This window comes from Leptonotus elevatus, chromosome 21, assembly GCF_054856555.1.
Source record: "Leptonotus elevatus isolate MCC_2025b chromosome 21, RoL_Lele_1.0, whole genome shotgun sequence".
Taxonomy (NCBI): domain Eukaryota; kingdom Metazoa; phylum Chordata; class Actinopteri; order Syngnathiformes; family Syngnathidae; genus Leptonotus; species Leptonotus elevatus.
Genome location: NC_141259.1, coordinates 5,530,593 through 5,542,666, shown reverse-complemented (window position 1 = coordinate 5,542,666; position 12,074 = coordinate 5,530,593). Strand labels below are relative to the sequence as shown.

The 12,074-nt window shown below is 37.9% G+C and overlaps 1 protein-coding gene across 2 annotated transcripts in view; it reads right to left on the bottom strand.

The window, feature by feature from the left end:
• Positions 1-12,074, bottom strand: part of rttn (rotatin) — a 51,094-nt gene that overhangs the window by 13,998 nt on the left and 25,022 nt on the right. For both annotated transcript variants that reach the window (XM_086065521.1, XM_086065520.1), the window contains exons 30-43: positions 10,757-10,867; positions 10,081-10,239; positions 8,409-8,486; positions 7,714-7,915; positions 6,585-6,685; positions 6,416-6,503; positions 5,136-5,328; positions 4,940-5,030; positions 4,517-4,667; positions 4,251-4,388; positions 3,290-3,492; positions 3,104-3,209; positions 1,469-1,566; positions 271-348 (exon numbers count right to left, since the gene is read on the bottom strand). In XM_086065521.1, the coding sequence (XP_085921647.1) occupies positions 271-348; positions 1,469-1,566; positions 3,104-3,209; positions 3,290-3,492; positions 4,251-4,388; positions 4,517-4,667; positions 4,940-5,030; positions 5,136-5,328; positions 6,416-6,503; positions 6,585-6,685; positions 7,714-7,915; positions 8,409-8,486; positions 10,081-10,239; positions 10,757-10,867 (1,797 nt within the window). The remainder of the gene's footprint in view (positions 1-270; positions 349-1,468; positions 1,567-3,103; positions 3,210-3,289; positions 3,493-4,250; positions 4,389-4,516; positions 4,668-4,939; positions 5,031-5,135; positions 5,329-6,415; positions 6,504-6,584; positions 6,686-7,713; positions 7,916-8,408; positions 8,487-10,080; positions 10,240-10,756; positions 10,868-12,074) is intronic.

Sequence of the window (12,074 nt, the reverse complement as noted above, 5' to 3'; positions counted from 1 at the left end):
GACAGGTAAAAGAAGGCAATTGTTTGCAAAAAAAATTTCTGGTATTTTGTATTAATGTATACATTATAGACCACCAGTGCCTATACAGTACATATGTCGATATGTGCTTATGCCACGTGCTTCATGATAACTTATAGAGATGTGAGTGGAGCCATACACATATTGGCAGGGATGCTGAGCCTCATTTACAAACACAGCGTCGGGTACTCAGGGGGACCATTTTAAACCAATTAGCAGCGGGGAATTAAAAGGCAAGACACAGAGGCTCACTTTGCATTCCCGGTTGTGGTAGACAGCACTCCGCAGGATCTCCACAGTCAGCTTAACCTCCTTTAAGTAGCCCTCTTCCTGATGATGTGGGGGGGGGGGGGACAAGTCAAATTAAGCACTTGAATGGGCGCACACCATATTTGCTAACTAAATACCTGTGGACAATCACATCTCGTTAAAGTAGTAGAGTCATGAAATTCCTCCAGGAAACAAAGTAAAGACAAGAAATGAGCATAATTAAAGCTATAATTACAATCATATGCTGTAGCATACAAAACTGTATTATGTGTCTGTGGAAGTATTGTGATTATGAATGCAATGGGACCCCCGCATGTTCACAGTTTAGCATTGGCAGTCCCTTGTTAGCAAATTTTGGAACCTATCCACTGTGATTCGCATAAATGCTTATTTGCATTTTTTCCCATTTTTTTTGTTTTATATTGGCAGCGTTTTATGAGGGAGCCCCTAATATTCATAGATATTCATTATTCACTGTAAGACAAACGAATAGTAGGGTTCAAATTTGATTTTCTTGGTAACATTTTGGCGGTGGGGTAGTTAATTGTGACTCCAGAGTTGACAAACTCATTTTAAGTCAGCGGCCATTTTCATCCAAATTTGACCTCAAGTGGGCCGGACCAGTATACTCTTTGCCTAATGAGCTATATATAATAAGCATATAATAATATTTGTTTGGGGTGTACATAGTTACAATTACAATCTGACAATATTCCAATTTATTATCATCTTATTGCAGAATAAACAGATACATTTTTATTAATTTTTTACACAAAAATTTGTGCAAAAATTTTGCATCTAAACCTGAGTAATAGCCAAATTTCAGAATGTCATTTAAGTAGTTGTCAGTGTGCCCTCCAGTGGAAAAAAATAGCAACAACAGTTATTTTTAGTGAAAATCTGCAGTTTGTGTTCTGTCCTCATGGGCCAGATTGGACTCAGACAGGCTGGTTCTTGCCCACGGGCTGTATGTTTGGCATCACTGGTATAAGGGTTAATAGAGCCCTTAAACAGTAAGCTAACGTTTTTTATAAGAAAGATTGTTCGTCAACGCACTTTCCAACTCTTTTTGGAAACTTCAAATGTTCTGTCAACATGTAAATTGCACCTGAAAGAGTCCTAAAACATCAACGCTGTTTAGAGAGCAATACATAACTTTACATTTGTTTTTTATCCTCACTTTTTTGCGGTGGGAATGTTTGCCACTTCGGACAGATTCCAGGTTTAGCTGAGAGTGAATCTGCTTCATCTGCTCCACGCAGCTGTCAATTAATCCAGCTGTAGCAAGCGCAAACACGCATGAATGCGTGCACACATCAACCCACCCACATGCACCCACGCATGCAAACACACACATGAAGAGAGACATTACATAAATAGTGCATACAGAGGAATTTCACATACCACTAATAAAATAGCAAGGTTTTGTGAAAATGCCAAAATAGACTTCTGAACTTTAAAAAAACAACAACCCATTATTGTGAACTATTATAGCATAAAGGTTTCTTTTCGAGAGATACTTGATTCAACATGTGAGAGCATCCATCCATCCATCTTTCTTAACCGCTAGTCCTCACTCGGGTTGCGGGGGTCGCTGGAGCCTATCCCATCTTCGGGCAGTAGGCGGAGTACACTCTGAACTGGTTGCCAGCCAATCGCAGGGGACAATTTTGAGTGTTCAATTAACCTGCCATGCATGTCTTTGGAATGTAGGAGGAAACCGGAGTACCCGGAGAAAACCCACGCAAGCACGGGGAGAACATGCAAACTTCACTCAGGAAGGAAAAATAAAAATTTTGAATTCTATTTTTTATATCTGTTTTTATTTTCACTTTATTTATCTTTTATTTGTCATTTGCCTTTATGTAAATCATTTGCTTTGGGATGATTTACAGTTCCCTCCACAATTTAAGTTCCCTTTTGTTTTTTTGGTACTGTGCAGTGTTGTTGACTTTTGCGCCAAAGATGTCTTTCAGAATTATGGCCAAAAGGTTCAAATTTGTCTATTTTTACCTAATGTGTATTTTTGCTAAATTTAGCAACACTCTGAAGGTATTTCTTCAATACAAAAATGTCCATCTTGTGCCACCCCATGTCAGAGAGAGATGTTTGATTGTTGTCACACGTAGGTCTCAGCTAGCTCGCCCTTGCCAGGAATTCCTGTGGCTCCTTTAATGTTGCTGTAGGCCTCTTCACAGTCTCCCTGACCAGTGTTTTCAAATGTTTTCATTGCACTGTTCATATTATAGTTTAAATTAAAAGGGGGGACTGGGGTTTACTTTAAACGCTAGTGTAAATAAATGTGGTTTTAAGACTGACTGAAAACACTTAATCAATCAAACAGAGCGAGGAAAACAAAGCTGGGCCTAGTAAATAGCCTTGGGGCACTCCACATGTGGGATGTACTTTGGTTGACGAAAAAGGGTCGACACCAACAGAAAAACGACTTGAACCATTTTTGAGCAGCATCTTTAATTTCAACATATAATTCTAAAGCCTGATAATAACATTTCATGATCTACACTATCGAAAGCTGCAGTGCAATCTAAAAGCACCAAGACAAGCTGATTGATCAGAATCCGCTGTTAGAATGGGGGTGTGGGGGGTGGGGGCGGGTTGTATGCTAAAATTATTCTTATTGGTCACATTTTGACATCAATAAAAATTGCATATAACATGGCTACGGGTTAAATACTGCAAGATGGGCTCCAGCATGCCCGTGACCCTCGTGAGGATAACCGGATCAGATAATGGATGGATGTGTGTAGACATTTTTATACCGACAACAAGACCGCGTTACAAAAAGGCACGCTACCTGTAGCAGCATGGTTCTGTGCTGCATCGCTGCTGGCCAGTAGCGCCATCAAAGCTCTGGCTGTCAATTTTTTAAGTGGATCCTGAAGAGTCCGCCTTTCAAAACTCTAAAATAAAAAAATAGATAAATAAAAAGTAGTGTATTTTTGAAGTACGGCCATACAGCATTGTTCATCCCGCTCCTCACCTGCAGCAACACATCACAAAGATGGCTTGCTGACGGACCACTCAGCACGTCAGCTAAAACGGCCCTGTGGTCCGAGTTCAAAGTCATGGCTGCTCCTTCTCGCCTTTTTGCCTCTTCTGATAAAATGGTGGAAAGGAAGTGCAAAGCTTCTTTGTGCAGATGAGGCTCCACAAACTTCTCATGCACGCACAATGAAAGTGTTCCTGCACACAAGAAAACAAGGAAAGACAAAGCCTGAAATGAATAAAAAGTAGACAAATGATAAAACATCAACCAATATTTATCCATCAGGTTGTTTTGCACACTGATGGATCTTTTCATCCACACCAAACTGCCATAAACAAACCCTGTCATTAATGCAGAAAAAAGGCTCAAATTGTTCATCTTTTACTGGATTGATTAAAAGTCCCTGCTGTGCCATCTATCTGGGGGAGCCATGAGGAGCTGAGGTGGTTTAAGGACGTGAATAGTAAGGCAAGACAAAAGGCACAGTTGTGATGCAACCATGGGGGGGGATTGGGGATACTGTAGTTGGATCTGTGAAAGAAATGTCTTTCAATCAGTTCTGTATTACAATTTTGATCAGTGTATTTTCATATTTTTTTCTAATTAAATAACAAAATTATTATCATTATTATTTAGAACTTATTTGGTCTCATCTGATATGCAAGGACTCTTATGTTTTTCCATCAACCACTCACACTCAGATTCACACCTATGGACAATTTAGATTATGAGTGTCAAACATTTGGCCTGCGGGCCAGCACCGGCCCATCAGCGGTTCTTGTGAGGTCACAACACAAACTATAGTTTTTCACAAAAATTAACAGTTGTTGCTTATTTTGTCTGACTTTTGGCTGTTAATCAGGATTTGGTGAAAAAAAATTGCATTAATTTTTGTTCAGAAATTTCAGATTACGCTGCGATAAAATAACCCCGAAAATAGGATACATAACAGTACCTGTGAACATCCGCCAGCGTATCCCCAGTGCATCAGAAACAGATGCATACACGGTAAAACTGTCCCTCTTCACCAGAGTAGCCATGAGCGTAAACACATCCGCCCAGCATGCGAGGACGGTATTCCGCGTGTCTGCATCTGGGGTTTAAACATGTAACGTTATGTCAAATAAATGGCTGAACAAGACGAATAACAGATGAATAACTTTATAGATGCTAAAATGGCATAGATAGCAATTCAGTTTATAATGATTATAAGGCCCACACCTAATCCTTCCGTGTTGAGGGTGAGTGCTGCAACAAGGGTGGGCAACAATTGTTTTAGGAAGTCCAATTGGCCAATCAGCTCTTGGCTAAGTGAAACACATGACTGCAGTAGCTTGGAAAAGCCAGACAGGAAGTGAAGAAGCGTGATGAGCTGAGCATAGAAGAAGAAAAACAGACAATTAAATCCTCAAATTCAATCTCAAAAGTGCAGGTGTCCACAGACAATCCACTGTCACTTTGTTTTATGAAAAGCCATTTGAGCATTTATTCAACACGCTCGATATCCAGCTTGAGGTCCTTGAAGTGCACAATAGTAACCAAAAGTGGTGAGAAAAAAAGGAGAAAAAAAAAACTTTACTAGCACAATAAATGCTCAAAAGTTATTCCATACAGTTGGAGATAAAAACATCTTTTGACTTTCACCTGACTCTTGATGTTCTCTCTCTCTCCAGGAACTATATTTGGTGCCTTCAGCTCACTGAGACATTTCTCAATTGGCCCAACAGCCACCAAGCTGATGAAAAAACATATATCAAAATGTGTTAACTGCAGAAGATCTTAATTTGATCATTACTTTAGCAGATCATTACAGCATTGAATTTAAGCTGTGACCTCTTACCCCGCCAAAGCTCTCAAGAGCTGGTTCTGTCGGATGGCCGTCAGGGTAAAATCTGGCAAGATGGCCAGCAAATTAATCAGCAAGCCACAGTGGGCCACAAGAAGGTCAGGAGTAACCATGACGACAGGCTGCGTGGACGAGAGCCGGCTTGGTTGGAGGTCTTGCGAGTCGCTGGTGTCGATGTCGCTTTGGCCTAAGAGTCACGTATCCACTAAAAATGAGGCTAGTCTTTTTTTAGACAATTGTTTAATGTTGTTGGCTACAAGAATGATTTGGTGCAAATGTGTTGTCATGTGCTAGCCTAGAACCACCAGCTTCTTGGGTTCAAAATGTCTCTAATTTGAAAAATAAATAAATAAAGATGTACCAGTAAGGTGCATTTTATTTTTCAACTATCATTACCTAATTTAGTTTTTTTTTTTTAATTGTCTTGTTTTGCTCATTCAAAACCTGTTGTCTATCCTGTCAGATTTTAGCTTGCAGCAAAGCTCTCACAGTATGAGCACTATGCAAGATAATAAAAAGAGAAAATTTAATTTGTGTGCAATAAGTTTTTTTGGTCATTGTGCCAAGTTATTAAAATGGGGGTTATATATATATAGTGTATATATAAAGTGAAAACACCCCATTAAAAGTTTTTGTGATATGAAAAAATTAGACCAAGACAAATAACTTTTTGAACAATTAATGTGACTTGTGACCTGCAACTCAATTGGAAAAAACAAAACAACAATATTTTTGAATGGGGAAGTAAAACCAAATAAATTCCAGCTCTCCTAGTAAGCTTTTTAGCAGAAGCGTGATGTATTGCACCGACTGCCATTTTGAATTGATTGTTAATTTTGAACACAGCCAGTAACAAGAAGGTGTGCACAATTATGCAACCATATTATCTCAGTTGTCTATGTGTACCTCTCATCTGGAAAACAATAAATAAATAAATAAATAATACAAAATATAGTTCACTGAAATTGTGGGAAAAATAGTTTTGAAATGATTTATTTTAGTCTTGTTTTTTTAGGGTTGGCAATTGAACGGGGTGTGTAGACTTTTTAAATTAACTGTAATTGACAGTAGAAAAAAATTATTTTGTACTGCATATTTCAAAGTATTATTTTACTTAATAAATGTTAATTACCAGCCTTTTACTTTTTAATTAGTACTAATAGTGTGAGTGCTTTTACCAACTCAAACTAAATAACTACAGTATAAACATTACAAATTCACCCACTTTACAGCATTTTCAGGAATTTCAAGGGTGCACACTCTGTGATTGCTACCTTGCGCCATTAGCCTGTTAGCAGGAGCGTCTGCAGTGAAGCTCATGGGGGACGCAGCCCTGGAGGTCTCAGAACCCGAACCTCTTACCTGTAATAAACCACATGGATTTGAATTACAATGTTAGTGTGTTAGTGGGCACACATTAAAATGGAAAAAGAGCAAGCGAACCGTGGTGCTCGACGTAGACAAGGAGCTGGGAGGTCTGCTGGAATTGGCAGTCGGTGCTGCTGCCGCGGCACTTCTCCAAAACTGCAGAGAATTGTCCGAAACTGGACATGTACGGAGTGCCAAGATTCATACACATTTTTTAACGTCAAATTTTCATGCATTTTTAAGTCACTTTTTATGCATTTCCACATTCTTAAGCCACTGTGCATATTAGTTCATTTCAAGCACTATGTACACTTGTTTTCAGTGTTTCTGCAGGTATCAGGAAATCAGATTTAATGCTTTTTAATGCCGTTTTTAATGCAATTTAAAACTAGCTTGATGCCCATTTCGTACTGCATATACACACACACATGCACACACATATACATAAATATATATATATATATATATATATATAAACAGATACATCCATACATAATATATACATACATATATGCACATACTATTTATATATTAGGGTAGTCAGTTAATTACAATTTTTAATCGTAATTAATCGCATGAGTTCCATAGCTAACTAGCAATTAATCACAAATTAATTCTGTTATATCTGCTCTAAATGTACAATAAAATAATTTTTCAAGTTTTTCATACTCTTGTTAATTAACATAAATGTGGACAAATATGGTTTCCAAATGCAAATGTGGATGTATCATTTAGTTAAATGACACAGTAATTTTATAGTAATTCATAAGGTTTTTTTCCAGTTAAAAAGAGTATGAAGCATTGAGACTTGGGAGACATTGATTTGTGGTTAGGTAATTTCTCTGCCACTAGGTGGCATTAGTGTTTCATGTTGGACATTGGATGTGACAGGAACATGAAGCAACTTGTGGACTTCAGGCGATTTTGTTCATTGTGAGTTCAAACTAGTCATCAGTCCCCACAAAAAAATTTTTTTTTTAAATCACATTTATTATTGCTAAATTGTGTTATGGTGACTTTATGAAAATAAAGCATGAATGTTTTTACATCAATTGTATTTACATTTTTAATACCTCTGCACATCGCATGTAATACTTTTCAATGCCATTTAAGGACTTAACTTGAGCAAAATCCATTTCAGGACTTTTAATGTTTTTTAATGAGCCGCGGAAACGCTGTATAAAGATGTACTGTAAAAACCTACCAACAGAAGCACCATCTTGAAGCCCAAGTTGACTGGCAGCCCCAGCAACAGTTTTTTGGAGGTGAAAAGTGTACCTGCCCGTGTAACAGGCAGCGGCAGACAGCGCAACGTGCTGGAAATACTGACAGTGGTAAAGCAGAGCCTGGAGCGCAGGAAGACCCACCAAAGACACGCCAGAAACCTCATTGTGGACGCAAGGGTGCTGGCGGAGTGACAAACAGCAAGATTAGCACAGTGAGATTTATTTCAATGTTAATGGCAACCTGCTGTAAAATATCAAGCTGATGCATCACAAACAACACAGGAAGCCTGTTTAAAAATAACCCACATGGATGGGGCAGCTTTGCTCATGTTTCTTTGCTTTTGTTAAAGATAGAGCTCACAGTGGCCATGGTTTATTCATTTATTTGTTACCTTGGATAAACACCCCCTCTAAAAGAAATATCCAAAAAGATGCTATTGATGTTCCTACAGAAATCCTAACTTTAGTGGGAGTGCTGGGGGCCTGAGAACTCAGTAGTGCTTCAATTCAAACAACTCCCCTCGCTCTGAACCCTGCGGGGCTCAACAAAAGAGGAAATAGGAGTTAGGAATAAAAGGTTTGAGCGTACAAAGAAGAGGAGGGCGAAAGAAAATTAGAGAAAACAGTTCATGGTCCACAAAAAGCTTTTTAACTAGCTGGCAGAGCTGCTGACCTGCCAGTGGGAGTCCTGGGCCTCTTCTGCATTGGCAGGCATGGGCATCACCAGCAGGTTCTGCAGGATAAACGCAGCCTGGACACGCAACAACACAGAAAGGGAGCAAAGGGATTGGGCACACAGTACACACTTTTAAGTTTCAATGTATCAGCAACAGCGCCCTCTGCCTGCTTGTAGCTGCTAGTACATGATTATGTTTCTCACAGCAGATGTGCGAATGCTGAGAATCTAACAATCACAATGTGATTGCTTAATTTCTTTAGTTACATTCAAAAGATGCAGAAAACCCCGTTAAACATAAAATTGACAACCAGTTTTGCCAACTCTTAATTGGAAGTACATTTTTAACAGTGACATTTAAGAATAAAGTTTTTGTTTTGTAAATAAACATAAAATAAAGACAACCCTTTTTGACTTAACATAAGTAATTAATTAATTTGAAAATAAATTAGCCAACATAAATGTTTTTAAGGCAGTCTGTTTTAGCCTGACATATTTAACTGTTAATATTGTCATGGCAAACTTAATATTTATAAAGTACATAGTTTATAAATATAATAATACAATTTTGGGATCTCATACAGTCACGTAGTCTTGTGGGTCTTTAAGCTGACATCCATGGTTTTTGTTGTTATTTGACGTAGTGATTTTGTTTTTGAAGCTAGATAAAACGTTGTCAACAGCACAGAATGTGTAACATATCTTAATTTTTAATTTTTTGCTGACACAAACTCTGTATTTCCATATTGAAAACACAAATATCTCTGCTTCAATTTCTGAAATAGTCATTGTCAAGTAATTTAGCATCCATTTTATTAAATGTCTTTTGACATTGTTTTTCTACATTATTCCATATTTTCACAACACAGAAGTCCACTGTGGCTCAGTGGGTAGTGCAGCGGAGATTTGACCAGTAAAGGAGGCATTGGTTTCGAATCCCGCTTTTGACTTGTTTCAGTTCACATTTTTTTCACAATTAACGAGTCATTTTCCAATAATTTGTTTTTTTTATTTACTTCATAAGCATTCCCCAAGATTTCAAATCTTAGCATTCAACTTTCAGAGTTTTGTCTAGTTTATGAATGATTATTTTTAAATGTGTAATTCCTTTTCAAGTTTTGTCAAATGTAACTCACTGCTGCACTCAAGAGGCAGTTAATGGCACTACGACTTGATAATGAATGATTAGTGTCAGTTAGCTTTTTGCAAGCTGATTATAATTATTTTTAATTACTATACAATAATGATTTGTGATTTTGTAATGTAACTGCAGTCAGATCATTTCAGTGGGAATAGTCACGCGTTAGATTAGCCATTACTAGCATCACTGGTGGATTCCCATTGGCAAATTTTTTGGAAACCTATTTCATGTTTGTTAGTTTTTTTATGAAAAACTATATAACTACTTAAAGCTATTTGCTGCTTTTGTGCTCAAGCTTAAAGCAATAAAAGTGGCAGTGACAAGGCACTATGTAGAAGTGAGTTGAGGAGCTTATTTTAAAAAAAAGTAGTGCTTTGCCACCATTTTGTATCATCGAATGGTTATTATAAACCACTTACAGTGCTTGGTCCCTCACTGACTTTATTTTGATAAGGCTTTCGGAACGACTCTGTTTAGTTTTGTATATGTGACAAAGTCCAAACATGAAAAAGTGAGTAATTTATCTACCTCTCTCCGGACCATGCTGCTCTCCTGCTGATCAAGCAGGATGTTGAGCAATGTGCCCCACAGGCCTCCGCTGATGTTCTGGCAGCTGGCGCACAGAGCCTGGCACCCGCTCTCCACTGAGGACAGAGCAGCGCCTAAACCCAAACTGGCAAATCTCACCTGTGGGACGATAGGGAAGGATGTAGACAGAAATTTAATTAGAAGGAACAAACAACATTCATCCATTTTCTACACTATACTACTTGTCCTCATTAGGGACACGGCGAAAGCCCCTGGACTGGTCAGGGGTGAACAAACATCTAGCCATGATTGTGTGTGTGTGTGTATATATATATATATATATATATATATATTATATGGCTATGATGGTAGCTGATGATGCCTTTTAGCTTGTGCGTGAGCTTATTTTTTGGTGACAGAGTGAGAATCGGTGCGACTATGTCACACACTTCATTTTCTTTATAGTTTAACTTCTTGTGATGCTCTTTTGGGGTTTTAGCTTGTCCCCGAAAGCCAGGAGTCTACAAATGATCACTTTGTGACAGAGAGAGTTTAAGAAGAAGAGCTGGGAGAGATGGTGAACAAGCTGAATACTAAAGACCCCGGTTGCCTAGACATTTTCATAAGATGCTTCACGGGTCATTTGCCTAAAACGAGAGGCATGGGACAGCCATACCTCTTGATCCCTGTCCACCCAGAGTGGGACGAGCCAGGCCAAACCCATATGAGAAGCGTTTGGTTCCTCAGCGGTGCTCTCGTTGCCCAAAGACCACATGGAAATGATGTCCTGGTCCAGGCATAAGGAAAACATTTGCTTGCTTTAAGTAAATGTTTTAATAATGTGCAGCATTGTGCTCGCAGAATATCAATAACAGACATTCACTGCAAGGTCAAATTCGAGCACTTTCAAGATCAGTTTTGAAAACTTTTCCACATAAATATTTAGCGGATTATATACAGTAGCCTATAAAAGTCGTTACTTCAATACTTCAAGCAATGCTATAATGATAATTTAGGGGCCTAATTGTTAATATATTCAGTTGTGTCACAATCCATTGCTGGCACAGAGAGATTTAAAAACACATTAGTTGAAGCCACCAACATTATGACCTCAATATAACACAATATAATGAAATCTAATACAAATATACAAATGTCAAATATTCAACCTTAAGAAAGATAATAACGCTGTTTTGTTTAATAATTTGAATCTCTCAATTAACTAATCAAGGTACCCAACCCAACTCTTATACATACTGTAGATCTCGCCCAGTATGATGCAGTATAACATTCAGTGTCAATCAAAACTGAAAATTATAGGGATGTTGGGTACCACTTTTTTCAGACCGACATAAGTATGAGTACTCGACTCTTCAGAAGTCTTCGCTACTGATACCAATAGTACTTTTGATACATAAAAAATTCAAACAAATGACAGATAATTTTGAAGAAAGTCCTTTATATACCTTTTTTTTCTTCTTAAAATTGCATGAAATTAATGGTAATTTTTCTATTCTTCTAATTTCTCATTTCTAGTTCCTGATCATAAAACAGCCCCAAGAGGGTATCGGCTGCCATCGCCAGTACCAATACATTGAGTTATATCTGGTATTGGTACCCATCCCTAGAACATTTTCTTTTCATATTATATACTTCAATTAAACAATTGGCAATTTCATGCAATTTTAATCCCTTCAGATTTAATCCCTGCATTTTTTCTGCTGGCCTTTTTTGTTGTTGCTGATTTTGACTCTTTTCCCACATAAGAACAGCATGGCAAAAAATGATTTGGGGTTATCTTGTGTTTTTGTTATAGTGGGCGCCAGGATAGTATGGCTGTAACGTGTTGTAAACTTACCAAGCTTATATGTAACATTTTTAACATGAACAACATGCAAATCAACTTGCGATTGTGATTGGTTAGCTAGAACCAATCATGAACGAGAGGTGTTGACATCATCCAAATTGCGTTTTTATTGGTTTAGACACGCAAA